The sequence below is a fragment of the Paralichthys olivaceus genome, chromosome 10, assembly GCF_024713975.1.
Source record: "Paralichthys olivaceus isolate ysfri-2021 chromosome 10, ASM2471397v2, whole genome shotgun sequence".
Classification (NCBI taxonomy): Eukaryota; Metazoa; Chordata; class Actinopteri; order Pleuronectiformes; family Paralichthyidae; genus Paralichthys; species Paralichthys olivaceus.
In genome coordinates, this window is record NC_091102.1 from 7,928,934 (window position 1) to 7,947,385 (window position 18,452).

The 18,452-nt window shown below is 42.6% G+C and overlaps 1 protein-coding gene across 7 annotated transcripts; it reads left to right on the top strand.

Moving 5' to 3' along the window:
* Positions 1-461: 461 nt before the first annotated feature.
* Positions 462-18,201, top strand: dcaf6 (ddb1 and cul4 associated factor 6). 7 transcript variants are annotated; one of them, XM_069532330.1, is made up of 21 exons: positions 462-987; positions 3,773-3,834; positions 4,977-5,069; positions 5,563-5,748; positions 5,860-5,973; positions 6,955-7,090; positions 7,293-7,504; positions 8,750-8,843; positions 9,910-10,029; positions 10,268-10,672; positions 10,981-11,166; positions 12,779-12,838; positions 13,699-13,903; positions 14,229-14,329; positions 14,529-14,865; positions 15,049-15,090; positions 16,102-16,240; positions 16,375-16,531; positions 16,635-16,723; positions 16,871-16,976; positions 17,125-18,201. In XM_069532330.1, the coding sequence occupies exons 1-21, from the start codon at positions 900-902 to the stop codon at positions 17,181-17,183; spliced, it is 2,991 nt and encodes a 996-aa protein (XP_069388431.1). In that variant the 5' UTR covers positions 462-899; the 3' UTR covers positions 17,184-18,201. The 7 variants fall into 7 exon arrangements, with proteins under 7 accessions (XP_069388431.1, XP_069388432.1, XP_069388433.1 ...); XM_069532331.1 differs by lacking the exon at positions 15,049-15,090; XM_069532332.1 differs by lacking the exon at positions 12,779-12,838.
* The last annotated feature ends 251 nt before the right edge of the window (positions 18,202-18,452 follow it).

Here is an 18,452-nt window from a genome sequence, read left to right on the forward strand (position 1 = left end):
CAAAAAATGTTCTAATCCATTTCTGAAGCAGAGAAAGTCGGTGATCCTGCAACGAGCCAGTGAATTTGATAAGAGATGTGAGATTCCAGAGCAGGGCCCTGATAGATTGACAGCATACTGTGTTTACAAGTTCATCTGTGACCACAGCACATAGACGTTTCTACATAGAAGTATTGGTCCTGCAGCCACTAACATTATGAGCAATGTTCAACCCATGAATGTAGGTTTTTATGTTTTGTACATTTTGTAATAAATGTCATGTTGAAACTAACATGCATGTGTTTCATTAAAGAGCAGACTTGAGTTGTTATAACTATCATCGTTATTATTATGTTTTTTGAAGGGTCGATCAGATTTCAGCTGGGGGCCAGTGCCCCCTGGCCAAGCCCCTGTGTCCGCCCCTGTGATAAACAAACAAACAAACAGAAGCAGATAGAAATCAAAGATCCTCCGTGTTCATGTGAATATTGAGCTTTTATTGTGGTGATAAAGTCAAACATGTCCCATGTAAGGTCGACTCCGCGCCTCACACCGCCCCTCCGACAGCTGCTCGGTGTGTTAAACCGAGCGCCTGTGTGTTTGTCTCGCGTTGTGTGGACACAGCTGACCGCTGTCTGCGAGCAGGAATAAACCAGGCTAGGCTAACAGCCCGGACAGTTAGCAGCCCACCGAGCGGGGGAACGGGTCGCACAAACCGAGCAGCACCGCGGAGACACCACCGGGGCGAGTCTTACTTCCACCCGACAATGCAAACACCGAGTGTCGCAGCTAGCTAACGTTAGCGCCGTCCCCGCGGACCATGGCAGAACCGAAGCGACGATAGAGACAAGGCGACATCGACAGGAAAGGGGTTAGCTTAGTTTCAATGTTATTGTCAATTAAAAGCACATTTGGTCACGATGTCCTGCTCGGGGAACCTGGTCTGGGATGTAAATAAACGCCTGATTGGATACAGCGAACCCAACACCATCAGGACCAACTACTTAGGTAAGAACAAAAGGAAGCTATGCGATGCTAACGGGGCAGCGGAGGAGGAGAGGAGGAGGAGAGAAGAAGAGGAGGAGGAGATGTGTTGTTGTGTGATCGTGTGAGGCAGAGGAGTCAGATGAAGTGACAGCTAAACTCAACATGGCCTCTGAGCTTCTCTTCTCATGTGTTGTTCTCATATCTGACAAGATGAAGAGCTGCTGCTGCTCTTCATCCCTCCACATGTAAATATAATGAAGTGCAGTCAAAGAAGACGTGTGAGAGTTCACAGCTGAAGCACCAGCACACATGGGATTATGTGTTATGTAGTCCAGCAGCACTGAAGCTCAACAACATTATATATATATGTGTGTGTGTGTGTGTCCTCTTTGAGAGATTACAGAACATTGCACACGAATTGCAGCATGCGTGCAATTTCCGTGCAATCACAGGATTTTGTGCAGATGGATAATGCAGAGCAGACCCCACCACACAATCTGAGAACACCCGTAAAAGGGCCAGAATTTTTTTTTTTAAAAACAATGCACAACAAAGAGTTCAGTTCAAAATGCTCACATCATTCATATATATATAAAATATAAACCAGTCATAAATGGCAGTGCTTTATATCTTTAGAAACCACTAGTGTTGAACTTGTCAGACAGGATGATGATGTGTTTAAATATTGACAATGATCATTTGACTTACAAGTACAAACAAGTTCATTTTCGACACACTGTGTTTCCTGAGGGATTAGTCGCCTCATGTTTGATTGTGGGAATGTCGCTGGGACGTGTGGTTTGAGTCTTGTGTCCAAACTAGTAACGATTGTTGTAACAGGACAGCACATCAGTAGGGTTGGACGACATGGTGAAACTTTATCAATCAAGATAAAAATGTTCATATATGTCAATATTGATCTTTATCTCAGTAAATAACGGGGGAAATAAGTAGGAACCTCAGAGAGAGGGATTTCTCTCCCGGGACAGAGAAGTGCAGCAGATGCCGCGTGTATGTAGTCAATGTATTTGAACTCCTCACTGTGCGTACACAATGCATAAGTGATTTATAGACACATATTTAACCTTTTTTTAATGTAATGATTTTAGTTTTCCAATATTTTATTTTTCAGTCCTACACATCAAACAATAAATGTGCAGAAGTAGCTGAAAAATGTATAATTACTGTGTATAATTATGATCCAGTTTCGTGTTTTTATTTCATGTCCTGCAGGTGATTGCATGAGGTAACACGGACTGTTGCTATAAAATGAACTGTCAGTCTGAGTTTTCCTGTTGATACATGTCCTCATTGAAGAGATGTAGGGAATAGATGTTGATGTAAGTCTCCGGGTTGGTCGCGAGGGAACAACATGTAAGAGGAGAGATGAGTGCAGAGGAAACAGAGGACTGGTCTCCTGGTGCAGGCAGAGAGGTTTTGAGGGCTCGTCTGCAGTTTGTCAAAAAGTCAGCACCCGACAGTGGTTGAATGAAGATTTACAAGCCTGCAGAGCTGGGGCAGGGGCCACTGAGGTTTAGTCACTGCTGCATTTAGCAGGACTGATACGGTTTGAGCTGTTATTGTGTGTGAGTAGAGGAGACATGCAGGGAGGTGTGGGTCAGAGCTCTTGTGGGTTATATTTAGCTCTAAGAAGGGGGTGGGGGGGTGGGGTAACAAGTAGTGGTCTATATTAATTTCCACCAGAGAAATGTCCGGAGGAAAATAACTGTGTTGCACATTTACATTTGGACTTTTCATGAACTTTAGAAATATTAAGGAGTTGTTGTTGTTGTCGTTGTTGGCATTGGCTGTTGTTCTACATGTTGACAAGGGAGTAAAAAAACTCTGTATCTGATCTATAGAATCATTTTTGAGATGATTAGGCCTCAACTTCAATTTGTATACATATTAATATTAGTCTACGTGATTGTGAGCTTGACTGCTTCTATACAGCACTGTGAAGTCAGGCTTTAACTGACTCTTCCACTGTCAGAGAACAATTCCTCCACTGCGTTTAAAACCTGCTGGTGCAGGTTGGGTATGTTCAGCCTCTGGTCTTAGCACAGACCTGTTTGCCCAATAGATCAGGCAACTCTCGCTGTAACTTGTGCAACTGCTTTACAAGACGTTTCGATTTATCATAAAAAAATGACAAATTACAGAAGCAGCTTGAAGGAAGGAAGTTTCTGCTGCTTCATCCTACTATTACTAACATATAAGAAAATAATCAGCAGATGAATCAATAATGATTTGCAACCCGAGAAAAATGAAAATTCCACCACAGTCTGTTAGTTAAACAGTTTGTGTTTATGTGCACTTATGTCCTGGTTTCAGAAAACCGAATAAAGCTTTATCCTGGATTTTAGAGCACTCCGATAGAAGACAGGAGTTTTCGACATGTCAAGACCTGATTTTCTTTTTTTGATTTAGAACTTGAGATGATGTGAAATCAAGACACAACACAGATGATCAGAGACCTAGGGACTGTTAGAATAAAGTCATGCTCCATGTAAACAGTTATGATCAAGACCAGGAGGAGTCTTGAAACAGAGCAACACATGGACTCTTGTGTTTGGATCCCACTGGTTTTCATTGTTACTGAGGATGAGGAATAACTTTTAATACCTTTTAAAGGAAAGTCTTTCAAAAAAAACACAAACAAGTGATTTGTAGTCCTTCATTCCTGCATCCTGCATGGATAGTCAGATTTGACAGCAGCATGATTTAGACAGATGGACGGACGGAGGAAAAATAAGATACTGAAACCTGACATTGTTTTACAAATTGCCTTTTTCTCTTTTCACAGGTAGAAGAGAATTTGTCCAGAGGCTTAAACTTGAAGCGACACTGAATGTACATGATGGCTGTGTAAGTGTTCACATTTTTCTATATCTATTCGTGGCGGGCCTTGTTTTATTTCCATGTGTCCTCAGCAGTTCCTTGGCCAGTTTGAGACCTCGGTGTCTGAACAGAGAGCAGATCTTTGACTCCGGGTCAGATGGTTAATGCCTCTTAGAAACCTGAAGCTGACATGTTAACAGTCACGCGTCCTGTTTCAGTATCAGCACGGCCGTCTGTCCCAGCAAAACACCACAACAACAAACAACAACAACAAGCATACAAGGCCCTGGAGAGCAGCAGTTAATACCTGAGGAATATTTTTTTATTGCATGATACAAATATTTCAGATGCTTAATCTATATATAGACAAGCTGAGATATTCTATGTTAAAAGTAAGGGCTGTTAAAGGCAGGGAAATTAATGGAATCCTGCTGAAACAATTAGTCAATTAACAAATGACTTGAAGAGCAATAAAAATATTTTTTTTTAAATTGAACTATTTGTTTAAATGATGTGCATTTGCTGCTTTCTTGTTATATGCAGCAAAAATTTTGAAACAAATGGGTCTTTTTATTTTTCAGGCCCACATGCTGTAAATATTAATGTTAATCAGCGTTTTGGTAACACAGGTATATTAATCCAAATGAGTTTGCAGTTCAGAAGAAAAGATGATGCAGCAGCTTCTCCACAGGAAGTCATAAATTATAGAGACCGCACCAGTGGAGTATTAACTAAAAGGCAGAGGATGGATACTAAGAGCTGGATCTACTGATGCACCGTGGCCTGTCACTGCTGAATGTATAAACAGAGTGAAAAGAAGAAATAGAAGAGAAAGTTGGTCTCTGAATTCCTGCTGACTCATCGTGGGAAATTAATATTTGTACAATCCAATACTGAAACCAGACAATATGTCACAAAGCTCAGATTCTGAAAACAAATGTAATTTTATCGCAGGATGTCCAGTTTGGGAGCCACATGGTTTATCCTCTATAAAATATCATGTGAAATGTGACGTCTTGAAACTGCTTGTTCCATATCAGTTATGAAAATCAGCGAATCCTCACGTCTGAGACGCTGGAATCATTAAAGAATAAATTGATAAATACTTCCAGTCTACTTGTAAACTGCATTTCTGTCTTGTCTTCATCCAAGTTGTTGTGTCTCCACAGGTCAACACAATATCCTGGAACGACACAGGCGAATACATCCTGTCAGGATCAGACGACACATTTTTGGTTATTACGAACCCATACAACAAAAAGGTAGGTCTTAATTAATAAAGAAGTTAGCACAGTTATCATAATATCATATAATATATAATATAATATCATAATATACAAAAAAATGTATCTGTCAATTGCCAAACCTGGCTGTAACAAGCTACCAGCGATCACTCTGAGATACCTGAAGAGACACTAAATGGTGTTTGAAATGGATTTTCCTTAGTGTTGGTTTGCCCCAAAACAAATACACTAAAAAGGTGATAAAAAGTGGAGGAATCATGTCTTGAGCGTTTTTGTGATTCTCTGTTAATAGTTTCTTGGAAAAAACTAAATAAATCAACACTTTTATCTCATAGTCATTAGTAAAATTCTCTTTTTTAACCACTGGAGTGTCATTTTTTTACACGCTTTCTTTTCATGGAAACAAATCGAATTCAGTGCAGTATTTCTTGTTTTTAAAAGTTAAGGTCAGAGAGAGTTTAATATGTTAAAGATTGTCCCAACAAACTGTCACGTTTTTGTTCATCTTCAGGTTAAGAAATCGATACGTTCAGGTCATCGGGCGAACATCTTCAGTGCGAAGTTCATGCCGCACACCAACGATCAGGAGATCATCTCCTGCTCTGGAGATGGCATCATCTACTACACCAACACTGAGAAGAGTCCTGAGCACAACAGACAATGTCAGTTCACTTGTCACTATGGGACAGCTTATGAGGTACTGAACCAGAGAAATGTCAACACAACACAGAGCTTGTACTTTAGAAATAACAAACCTCACTAATGTTTTCTGTTTTCTTTAATCGTAACCTTCCCTTTTTTTTTTCAGATTATGACGGTACCAAATGACCCCTACACGTTTCTGTCATGCGGGGAGGACGGCACGGTGCGGTGGTTCGATCTTCGCACGAAGACGAGCTGCAATAAAGAAGACTGCAAAGATGTACGGTGACAACTGTGATATCTGTTCAGAGAGCAGAAATCCCATTGACACTGAGGGTGTGGTCTCAGTTTAACAATACACCACCAACAATGTCTACTGATTAATGAGAGGATTTACAATAGTTGTATGTTCTTCACCAGTCGTCGGCCTTGATCTTTAGCAATAAAATAGAAATGTTTGCAGGAAATTAGCAACTCATGAATAACCTTCATTGAATCACTTTATTCTCTTTTTCATCAACATCAAAACTTGTTATAATTTCATGTTATTGTACGTTTTAGTTGATATCTGTTTCATGACTTAAGATCTTGCTGTATCCTTTGTGTGTTTAATTTAATTTTCTGTATTTTCTATTGATCGTTGTAGCAGATGTTGAAGATTTTGTCCACCACAGTTCTGATAGACGTTCGTCCTCAGCACTGCTCTCTGTCACAAACATCTTTCTGTCTCTGGAGTGATCCAGTTTTCTTGGCTTCAGGCCAGTCTGTATCAGAGGAGGCCTAGTGCCTGATGGATAGATGGATGTGGTGTGTGTGTGTGTGTGTGTGTGCGTGCGTGCGTGCGTGCGTGCATGCGTGCGTGCATGCGTATCCCAGATTGTGTTGCTTCTTCTCATGTTTCATGCTGCAGATCAGTACCTGTGACCTTAAAACTGCCAGGACAGTTTTTCCAGACCCTCTCACGTCTCTTTCTCTTAGTTATCCATAAAGTTAAATCAACTTCTCTTTGAAACATAAAAACAGAACATTATTACCTTGATGAAATTAGGGTTTGATGCTAGACATTTGTATTAGGCTGGTTTAGTTTAAGCTTGGAGTATAAATAAATAAACTGGTAACTAGGTGTATATTTTGATCATCAACAATTATCTGCACATACCCCAAATTCTCAAAAGTGCCACTTCCTTTGTTACTGAGCAGAAATTACTTTATTTTATTCACTTTGAAGCTCTTTAAAGTTCATCACATTCTTTGATTTCAGGACATCCTGATTAACTGTCGGAGGGCAGCGACCTCTATATCCATCTCTCCACTGGTGCCATATTATCTGGCTGTGGGCTGCTCCGACAGCTCAGTGCGAATCTACGACAGACGTATGCTGGGAACCAGAGCGACAGGTAAAACAGTTAGTCATTAATAAGTGAAGTTGGCAGATGGAGGTGATGAAGCAGACATGATGAGTGTCTCATTCGGTTTTTAGTTCAGGCTGTAACAACATTGCCACCTAACAATCAATAGCCAAAGACACGTCCGTAAGTCCTGTAAGAATCCAAACAGCTCCCTTGACGCTGTGAATATCTCACCGTTTCTCTTCCTCAGGTAACTACATGGGCCGGGGGACGACGGGCATGTGCGTTCGTTTTGTTCCCGCTCACCTGTCCAACAAGTCGTGCCGGGTGACGTCTCTCTGCTACAGCGAGGACGGACAGGAGGTGCTGGTCAGCTACTCCTCCGATTACATCTACCTGTTCAATCCCAAAGATGACCAGGCCCGGGAGCTGAAGGGCCCCTCTGAGGAGAGGAGGGAGGAGGTGAGAGCACAGGAAAGACTCAAGTAGTGACATCATACGAGTCCTGACGGGAATTGTGTTTTTTTGCATGCTAGCAGCTTAGCTTTGCAGACTTGAGGAGGATAAATCTTAATGACTATTTGATTTGTAGTCATTTTGAGTTCACTGTTTAAGCTCATTGGTGCTGAACGCAAAGTAGAACTGCTGCTCATGGGAATATAATCAGTTTTGCAGGTGTTTGGTTGTGAACAATAATGTTGAGGTTAAAGTTAATGACCTGGGGATCATTAGTTAGTAGGATACAACCTGCAGGGACCATGAAAGGATTGTTTGTTGTGAATAGAGCCGATGTCTGCTTGTTGTTGCTGCCTGCTTCCTAGAGAGCGCTGCGGACATCAGAGCTAAATCTGTACTGGCTGATGCAGTGCAGTGAGCAGAGCAAAATGACCCTCAGAGAGAGGCAAGGAGGACGGAGGTGAGGGGGAGGAAATGCAGGGATGAAGACAGAAAGAAAAACATGATGGAAAATGTGTACAATCTACAGCATGAGTATTTTCTTACAATTACTTTGTTCATTGTGTATCTGTCTGGTGGAGGGGCTTGGTTCGGAGATCAGATAAATGAACAGCCAGGAAAACTGCACCTCAGATAAATGTAGGTGTTCGTGGTGAGAACCAGTCACTGCTGCACATGTGAGTGAATGTGCTGGATCATGGTGCCAGCGTTTCAAAGCCTCGTGGTGAGTTCAGCTGTGTCGAGATGCAACCACCACACGCATTCCTTTCCAAATTCAGCGACTGACGCAGGCAGTGTTCCTCTGTCCTCCAAAATAGTTCAGAGCGAGGGGGGTGGGGGGTGTGGGGTGCCAGCCAAGTAGAAGCTCATTACCCAGCCCTCCCCTTTTTTTCTACCTGTGACCCCATTTGTTCAGGGGCTTTTATTTCCCCTTGCTACAATCTCATTCACCCTCTTGGACCCCTTTCACCACCTCCAGGCCATGTCCAGACCCGATGACATTTCTTAAGTTGATAGCAGTTGATAGACGCTGCACTTTCTATTTCTGGCCGTCAGCCTGTTGCCCTGTAGCAGCGAGAGCCAGGGGACTGGAAAGTGATGGCAACCTCAGTCGTGCAGAGAGGAAGGAGGGGGCACTTAAAAGAGGAAACTGACAGAGTGGTGCAGTGTTTTGCTTTGGCAGCGGAGCTAATTTTGATCTTGCTTTGACTGACAAGCTGCTAATATTTCCTTGTGCGTGTGTTTCCCCAGCTGAGGCAGCCTCCAGTGAAACGCCTCCGACTACGAGGTGACTGGTCTGACACTGGACCCCGAGCTCGTCCTGAGAGCGAGAGGGAGAGAGACGGTAAGATCACAGTGACATGTATGTTTAGTTTAAAGCAGAGATCTCAAATTACACATCAGGCCCCTGAAGAACTTTAACAAGGTCCCCTACACATCACTGTTGGATGTGGCTCATCATGAATCCATTTTCTCACAGCTTTTTCTGTTTTAGAATAACCCAGGCATTTTCTGATTATGCTGCAAAATCAGAGGATAAAAATAAGCTTTTCCTCTTTTACGTCACAGATACCAAACTGTGCTTAATCATGCTAAGTGCTAACCTAAATAGATACAAATACAAAACTTGAATTGAAAGATATTACCCTTTATTAACAGTTACTGCATTGTCATTCATTTGAAATCATGTTTCTAGAATTAAAGCCCAGTGTTCACTCTGGTTTTAGCTCTGTTTCACGTCCCCATCAGTTCCTAATCCAGATATCTGGCTCTTTAGCTGCTTAATGCTGCATTATGTTCACCAGCCAGTCGTTATGTGTGTCAATCGCCTGTTTGGTGCTGAGCAGGTAGTTTTCAGATCAGCACTGTGAGAGAAGTGACAGTGAACCAAAGTAGTAAAGTTCTGCAGAATTGAGGAAAACTTTCACTATGAATAATACTTCTCACATTACGTAATTGTTAATAAATGAATATAGATTTCAGCCACTTGTTTTTTTGTCTGTCTGTCCCGTCTGCAAAGAGAAAGCTGTTCAGGAGTAAAATGAAACATCTGAAGTGGTCTGACCAGAGAGATGGAAGTTTATTTTCAGAATTAACATACTTAAAATTTGTTTAAAAAAACAAAAGCCCCTCCCCGAGCAGAGAGCGACTTGGTAAAATCACCTGGGTCGGACTCTCATCACCTGTTGTTTTTTAATTTGGCTGTCAAATGATTTGTAATTTTGCTCCTTTACCAACAAGGTCCCTGTTTTGTGTAAATCGAAGCTCCCATTTTATTTCTAAGGGGAAAGAAAATATCAATCTTATGTTGTCTTAGGTTCCTATTTTGAAATGCCACCAGGATGATCTGTGATGTTAACATTTATGAACAGTTGACAACATCTGAGGTGTTTATTTTTCCTTCACTGTAGGGGAGCAGAGCCCAAACGTATCTCTGATGCAGAGGATGTCGGACATGTTGTCTCGTTGGTTTGAGGAGGCCAGCGAGGCTCAGAGCAGCAGAGGAACGCGACCACAGACACGACCCAGAGGTGAGAGGAAGTCTTCCACAGGCCCACTCGCTCGATTTTCTGGACTTTTTTCTGCTGTATTCTCACATGGGCTCATTCAGACATTTCCTGGACATTTAACTAGGGTAGCTGGCCAGAAAAGTTGCGGAGCATCAGACTCAGACATTTGCCTACTCACAAATAGCCCCTCCAGGAAAATGTCCAGACTTCAGCGCAGGTCTGAAAGCAGCTATAGTGATTTTATTATTCTTGTTTTCAGGAACAGCCGTCCGTCCCGAGCCCTCGTCAAATCCTCCAGCTGCCCCTGCAGCAGACTCCAGTCAGAACTCCAGTGCCCCCGAGAGGCCAGTGACGACAGACACTTCAGAGGAACCTGCTGTTCCTGCCGCTGCCACCACAGCTGCCACCACAGCTGCCACCACAGCTGCCACGACCTCTGCATCCGACGCTGCTGCCCCCATGCCTAAGTCCACCTCCTCTTCCTCCTCAGGGTCTTCATCAACAGTCACAGCACCTCCACCTTCCAGCTCCACATCAGTGGGGAGTTCAGCCCCTTCCACCTCCCCCCTCACATCCTCCGCTGACTCAGAGCAGAGGAGTCAGGCAGATACGACCAGGACCCCCACACCGACGGCCGCATCCACCTCAGAAGCTGCACTCTCAGGTAAAAGGTTAAAAAAAACACACACTGGACACCTGTCAAGTTTTTTACTCTTTAGGTCAACATGCATTCTCTCCTATTCAGTATGTTGAGGGTGAACTGTCTATAAGTGTGTTTGTTGGAGCCTCTCCACTCAAGCAGCCGCCTCACTCCATCCTTTTTCTCCTTCAGCATCCTGTTGTCCTCCTCTTCCTCCTCATCCTAGTTTTTCTTTGCCTGACTCTGCTTCTGAGCCTTTCCTCACATTCTCCTCCCCTCAGTCTTCTAATCGCTGCGTTCACTCTCCCTCTTCTCCTCTGCCTCTCTGTCAGAGTACGGTCCTCACCGGCTTCCCATAAGTTTAGTGTGTAGGCGTTTGCAGAGGTTACTTCGGCTGGCCGACCCCCCGGGACATGGTCAGAGGGCGGGCCCATCATCTTCCTCTGCAGAGAGAGCGAGACAGTCACAAAGAGCTGCTACCTCTGCTGCTGCCGGTGCTGAGACGCAACCCCATACAGGTTACCCTCCCCTCCAAGCTCCCCCGCACTTAGCCTGTCCATATGGACTGTCCGCCTGAGCCCCCTCCCCTGCCATCTCCCCCTTCCCCTCTATGTAGGCTCAGCAGACATGTCTGTTTGAAGAGACAGTCATGCTGTAGAGTTACTCTGTCCTGCCAGAACTGACCACTAATCCCACAGTGATCCTCTTTCCATTTTGCAATAATGCACCTTGTGCTTATTAACCCCTGTAGGTTCCACTGTGGCCTCTCTGGTGTTTGTTCAGCCCCTCACTCACTAACGCTCTCACTCCATTGCTCCCCCTGTCGCTTGAGTTTTCACCTGCAAACTCTCCGGTTGGAGTGTCACCAGCTGACGTATGACACTCTGCTTTGGCATCCTCATGGCTCATGTGGTGCTTCACCCGTGTTTGATGATACACACCATAATACAGGGACTGACTCGCTTTGGTTTGATCTCACTGCAACTCTAGAATAACACCTGAAGCCCTTTTCAGACACGGAACATGTAGCATTGATGTGAAGTGACTTTACACAAGGAGTGACAATAATAACATTTGGCATGTGGTGGTCAGATTGTAAAAAGTTTAGAGTAGTCATATGAAGGGAGGAGATTATTCTCCCAGGCTGCATCAGTGGTGGTTTTTAAATTTGAATGTTGCAGCCTGAACCTTAATTAATGACCGCTGTGAGCTCCATCCATGCAGTTAGCATAAAAAAATTAAAAGGCAGTGAGTGCTGGAATTTCTTTTGTTTCCCGACTTCACAATTTGCACATGAGATCGAAGTATGAAATTGCCGTCATGTTTGTGTCATGAGGTCTCGTGTCTGAAAGGGGCTTTTTGTTTTACTCGACCAGGAATGAATCTGACACCAGATATTCTATGACAGTCATTGCTTGTTTAAGGTGAAACCAATCGTTGCTGTCACCATAGAGGAAGAGCAGAGGATATTTTATACATATAAAACATGTTGTAGAGTATTTTTGAACAAACAAACAAACTTATGATAAGTTAATTTATTGGTAATGCATTGATCTCAGGATAGGGAAATCTTAATGGTTGTGATTTCCGAATTTATAAAAATAATTGATAAACTAGAATGACACTCAGTAGAGTGGATACCTCCGCCAAGGCCCAAAAGTCACCTTATGAAACTACAGTTCATTAGACCTGGATGTCTGATTCTTTTCAACAAAATCCATGAATCCAGTCTCTTAGAAATTAAGGAAAATGCTGAAAAATGCTTCATAATGTTAAAGACAGTGAAAAAAAAATCCTGTATCTGCACCAAGATTTAAAGGATTCTTTTGACCCACACTGCACCCTTCCACCAATGTGGAAATCTGTCCCCTGGTTTTTGTGTAATCCTTCTTACAAACAAACCAACAAACAGACAGGGGTGAAAACATAACCTCCTTGGCGGAGGTGATAAGATAGAACTTCTGTAGCAGACGTGTGAACTTGTTTTTAATCAGACTTGCTGATTTTTACAGTTTCTCTCGCTTGGCGTTGGGTCGTGTGTTTTTTTTAAACGCTCTTGCTCGTTGACTGTGTGAGCGCTCAGGTTTGACCTCTGTGTCCAATGTTTAGAGGGTCTCATTTGTGTTCCAGATTCCCCCTCGTCTGTGGTTAACAAACAGCTGGGATCCATGACTCTTGATGAACAGCAGGGTGCGTCCTCTCCCCCACCACCCTGCCACTTGCTTTGTCTTCCTCACCCTAAGAAACACTTATCCTTGTGTTGAACCTCCTCAGTGTGTCCTCCATTGCCTTCACTTCTTTTCATACTTTGTCATCCACAGATTTACTTTCCCAAGGAAAAATAATAACTCATCAATAGATATGAATATTGAATTACTCTTCTGAATTAATAATTGATTTTACAAGTTAAGATTAGTTCACCCACATTTTTTGTTGTATGACTTTATATCCCAAGAAAACACAAAAAAACAGTTCATGCTAGAGGGTGACTACTGATACTGATTGATAGGTGAAAAGGTGATAGGTTAAAAACAATGAATTGTCCCTTTACTTATGAATTTATTAGGTAACCAATTATTGCAGATATGAACCTGAGTTGCAAGTTCTGTTGGAGAGACATGTTTTAAAACTCAACATGGCTCCAAAAACTCTGACAATTAAAAGCTCTAATATGATCCAGGTTGAATCTCTGTGACATGATTGTTATAAACCAACTGAGGTGTGTAACGGTCATTCAAAGCCTTTGACTTGTCTAACTTGTGTCTCTATGTGTTTCCGTCTTGTTGCTGTGGCTGCTGGTCGTCGATTCGTGTCTGTTACAGTGTGTTTGCTCCGATAACGTTCGCTGCATGTTCCCATCTCTGTTCAGTGCTTTGAATCAAAGGGAAGTGATGCAACAGATGGTTGCATATTTCCAGTGTGCTTTACATGATGTGAATAATAGTTGGAACGAAAGTCTTTATGTTTTAATCAAAACTTAATTTAAACACAAGAACTGGTATCTTCCTACAACACCAATAAATCTTTGTTTGCTTGTGTCTTCATCTCAGGAGGAGCAGAAGCTGCAGCTTCATCTCCTGGTGAATCTGTATCTGCACTAGTCACCAGCAGCAGCAGCAGCAGCAGCAGCGCTCCCACCTCCTCCACCACGACCAGCACCAGTCGACCCAGTGGAGCAGAGCCGGTCCTCAGCCTACATTACAGCTCAGAGGGAACCACTACCAGCACCATCAAGCTCGACTTCACTGATGAGTGGTGAGTCATCGGCTGAGAGAGTCTTTCTTAGAGAATCCACATATTGTCAGTTTTGTTTACAGAATAGTTCTTTATTCCAGAAACGTGATATTTTACAGCTGACCAACGGGGGGCAGAGTTTATTTTTCCTTTCTTCTTCATTCAGTGATGTATCCTTGACTTACAAACCCTTCACCCTCTGAGTTGTTCTGTTTGTGAAAATTGAAACAAATGTGGTGGATATAGAAACAACATTGATCTTGTCAGATTATTTTTTTTATTGAGGAACAGTTGAAAACACATTAGAAGCTTCTGGGACTCAATCACTGTCGTCTTTCCTCTACAGGAGCAGCACCTCCGGCTCTATGGGCGGCGGAGCTCGCAAAACATCTGAGGTTGTACAGAGCAGAGAGAGCGTGTCGACGGAGAGTTCAGCATCAGGGCAAAGTGAGTCATCTCCCGCAGCACAATGAAAACTAGAGTGTCACTCCTGACATCCTACATCACCGATGCATGTGGGTTGTTGTGGTTGGAAATCTTGTTTTATTTCTGAACTTAAGTGTATTATACAAACAAGGTTAATGTGACTAATTCAAATGAGGAGTAAAAAGTTGAAAGGGATCAATTATAAAATATTTCCCCTCAGTTCCCTCTGAGGCCTCGAGGCAGCAGACTTTGCCGGCCGCCTCTGCAGAGCCACCGTGTGACGCCTCCTGCAGCTCGACGGCTCCAGCTGCGGCAGAGGGCTCCTCCGAGGGGGACGGCATGGCGTCTTCAGCGCTGGAGAGGAGTCAGCCGGAGGGTGCGGAGGACACATCGGGAGGCTGCAGGAGGGCAGAGCCCACTGGGGAGAGCCAATGCGGCCCACTCCCGTCAGAGTGGGAGGGCCAGAGTCAGCCCGCACGTGCCAACCAGGACTCTGATGACAGCGATGACGATCCCATCCTCATCCCATCAACGAGGCTCAGAGGACAGGGACAGAGGTACGTCAGACAAGATGTCGCTCTCGTTTCTTCATATTCTATATTCTGTTCTTCTTTTCCCTCATAGGTTTGAATGCAGGTTACTTTCTGTTAGATCTAAATGCTGCTCACTTTTTGACAGTGGATAATCTGATTTGGTTTTTTTGTGATGCTTTGCCATTGACTGTTTTACTACAAATATAGACTTAATACCAGAGGATCTGCAGTAGGAGATAGGATGATCAGGTAAAATGTTTGCACTGGCAGCTAAAAGCATCTAACCTGTCAGGTGTGTGACCATAGACTGTTTATAAAGATGGACGACAAGTCTCCCCTGCCATCTTGCACTTTCATTGTTATTTGGAGCCAGAGTCTGTGCAGCAGCAATGGGGGATAAAAGTATTGAGGTCCCACCGATACACATGCTGGACCAATCATGAGTCAGTCTCAGCTGTCAATCATTGCATTTACCCCCATTTTATATCATCAAATAACTAATAAACCGAACTTACAGAAAACATTAAATCAATTTGAACATATTTAAGAAGCATTTTGTTTTACATGTATTGTGTAACTCTTTATTTTGGTCCATGCTGCCAGCCACCAGGGGGCGATCAAGATGATTTGGGTTAACTTTTGGGGGGGTGCTGTCAAGTCGTCCATCTTTACACACAGTCTATGTCTGTGACCTGCAGCTTTAAACCTCAACACTGTGTAGAATGAAGAGAAAGGTTTATGTGTTGGTTTGATCGTTTCCCTCACAAAGATTGAACTAACAGACACAGTTAACCGAGTGTTGTGCATGTCAGTACTGACTGTGAACACGCTGCGAGCATTTTGGAGACGTTACACTGAAGAAAAGTTAAGAATGAGGAGTGAGTAACGAATGTGCGTGTGCATGACATCCTGATGAAAAGAAGCTGAAGAATTGCTTTGATTTTCAGCAGTCGTGAAAAAAAACCACGTGACATGATACACACGTTTATCTGAGTGAATTCAGTGACACTGTTGTCGTGTAGCGAGTAGACAACGCTTTGCACAACGCTGTTAATGGCTTAATTCAGCTGTGACGGAGCAAGCAGGTGATTTTCTTTTCAAAGTGGCTGCTTCCAAGTTTAAAATAGCTTGTTATTGGTTGAAACAAATCCAGCATCAATTCAAAGCATGGAGTTCATGAGCATCAGCGACAGCATGTGGGGGTGTCTTGTCTTCTTCTGTGTGCTTTATATTCACTCGTTTTTTTTTTCTTTCCGTCAGACGCTCGGCAGCAGCTCGCATCCAGGAGCTGTTTCGCAGGAGGAAAGAAAGAAGGGAGATGGAGGAGAGCGAGACCCAGAACATCAGGAGACCCTCGGTCAAGATGGTCTACAAGGGCCACCGCAACTCCAGGACAATGGTAAACCTCAGGATATTTACCTCCCATTGGTTAGAGGAGTTTAGAGACCTCGTGAAAAATCCTCATATAGGAAGAGTTCAACATTTTGGGGAAAAGGCAGATAACAGAACTTCTTTCATTTTCTTTATGCGTAGATAAAGGAGTCGTGTTTCTGGGGCAACAACTTTGTGATGAGCGGCTCCGACTGCGGCCACATCTTCATCTGGGACAGACACACCGCAGAGCACCTGATGCTGCTCGAAGCCGACAACCACGTGGTCAACTGCCTGCAGCCGCACCCCTACGACCCCAGTGAGTCCAGCCCCACCCACTTTCATCATCCCGTCTAAAACATAAAGGTGACACGATGATGTCGTCGACAGCGTTAACTTCTTCATTGTCTGGTCTGTTTCAGTTCTCGCTTCTTCAGGGATAGACTACGACATCAAGATTTGGTCGCCGCTGGAAGTTTCGCCATCATTCAACAGAGTCCTCGCTAATGAGGTACAGGAAACCAGACTCATCATGTTTAGCTTTTGGATTCCTAGTGCAAACATTAAAACATGTTTGACTTCCTGTCATCCACCCAGTTCAATTTGCTCCTCACTCTTACTGACACACTTCTTTTTGTCATCCTCCCTCTCTTTTAAGGTCATAACTCGGAACGAGCTGATGTTAGAAGAAACGAGAAACACAATCACAGTCCCGGCCTCTTTCATGCTACGGATGTTGGCCTCTCTGAACCACATCAGATCAGGTACATGCGTAACTACGTTGTTTAAACTTCGTGCAAATCATTGGAATATTTGTGCATATTCATGTCTGACCACAAAAACTTTTTTCTTCTCGTGCTTTTCACAGGATTTTTTGTAAATGTCTTGTTTTTCTTCTTTTCTGTCTTGTAGATCGACTAGAGGGCGACCGCTCTGAAGGTTCGGGCCAGGAAAATGAGGACGAGCAGTAGCCTGCTGGGATTTTATTTTACAGAAAACACCATTTCTTCTTGCTGTATAGCACTTGAAAAAAAAACAGATTTGTACAAGTATAGTGTAGAATACTTCCTTTCGGAAATTAGTACAATTTCTTGCCCCCTTGTGTTTTTTTAAGATCACTTTCTTACTGATGTTTCTGTACGAGGATAAACTGTGTGAATGCAAAAGGAAAGGACGTCAGTATATACAGTATATATATATATATATATATATACATATATATATATTATGTGTGAGAATAACGGCGGCTGGTGTGAGAGGATGTTATGTGCAATATTTTGTTAGGAGAGAGTGAACTTTGATCAGTGTTAACGTGTGACATTTTGAATTTGTAGCACAAAGCTAAGAGATGTTGATGTGCTGCTGCGGCAGTTACGCATGTGAACAAGGAGTTTCAGTAAAACACATTTTGAAAAATGTTCAATTTTTGTTGTTGAAGAGGAAAAAAAAAAACAAAGCTGTGGATCTGTGACGGAGTATTAGGGCCATATCGAAGAAAAAAGAATTCATTTCGAGAATAACGTAATATTTAAATTATATATTTAAATGAGAAAAAAGTCATAATATAGTCTTGAGTATATAAGTCAAAATATTATGATCAAGATTTTTTTTAAGGAAATTACAAGCAGGGAGAACCTGAGTTTTAGGCCTTCAAAGTTTTGGTATAAAAATCTAATTTTTTTTTGAGAAATCATGAAATCTCAGAAAAAGATGCAGAACACAACATCCCATAATCACACTCCTCATTTCGACACAAGGAGCAGGCTGATGTTCTGATACTCCCCTTCAAAGATGACACATTCAAAAATTATGACTTCATTCTCATAGAAGTGACAGTAATAGTAATATTACGACCTTATTCTCGATCTCAGATTTTTGTTCCTGTTAAAGTGGCTCTAATACTCCCCTGTACTTCTTCTCAAAGGGTTGTTACTAAATTATTATCTTTTACAACATTTGGAAAAAAATAAAGCGAAATGGCTTCTTAAAGATGTTGAGTTTATGTGTTAAAAAAAAACAATCAACCAAATGTAGTTTGAATTAATTAAAATGCTTTTTTTTTAAACGATGGTTGCACATTAGATTCCTGAAGTGGTTAAATCCACACATCAAGAGTCACCAAGATATATATGAAACTACAGAATACAACAAAGTTCATCTGTCAATAAGGAAATCCTTTGTGACAGACAAGAAAAATAAAGCATCTCAGAAAGAGTTTCAAACTTTCTGAGGCTTTTGGT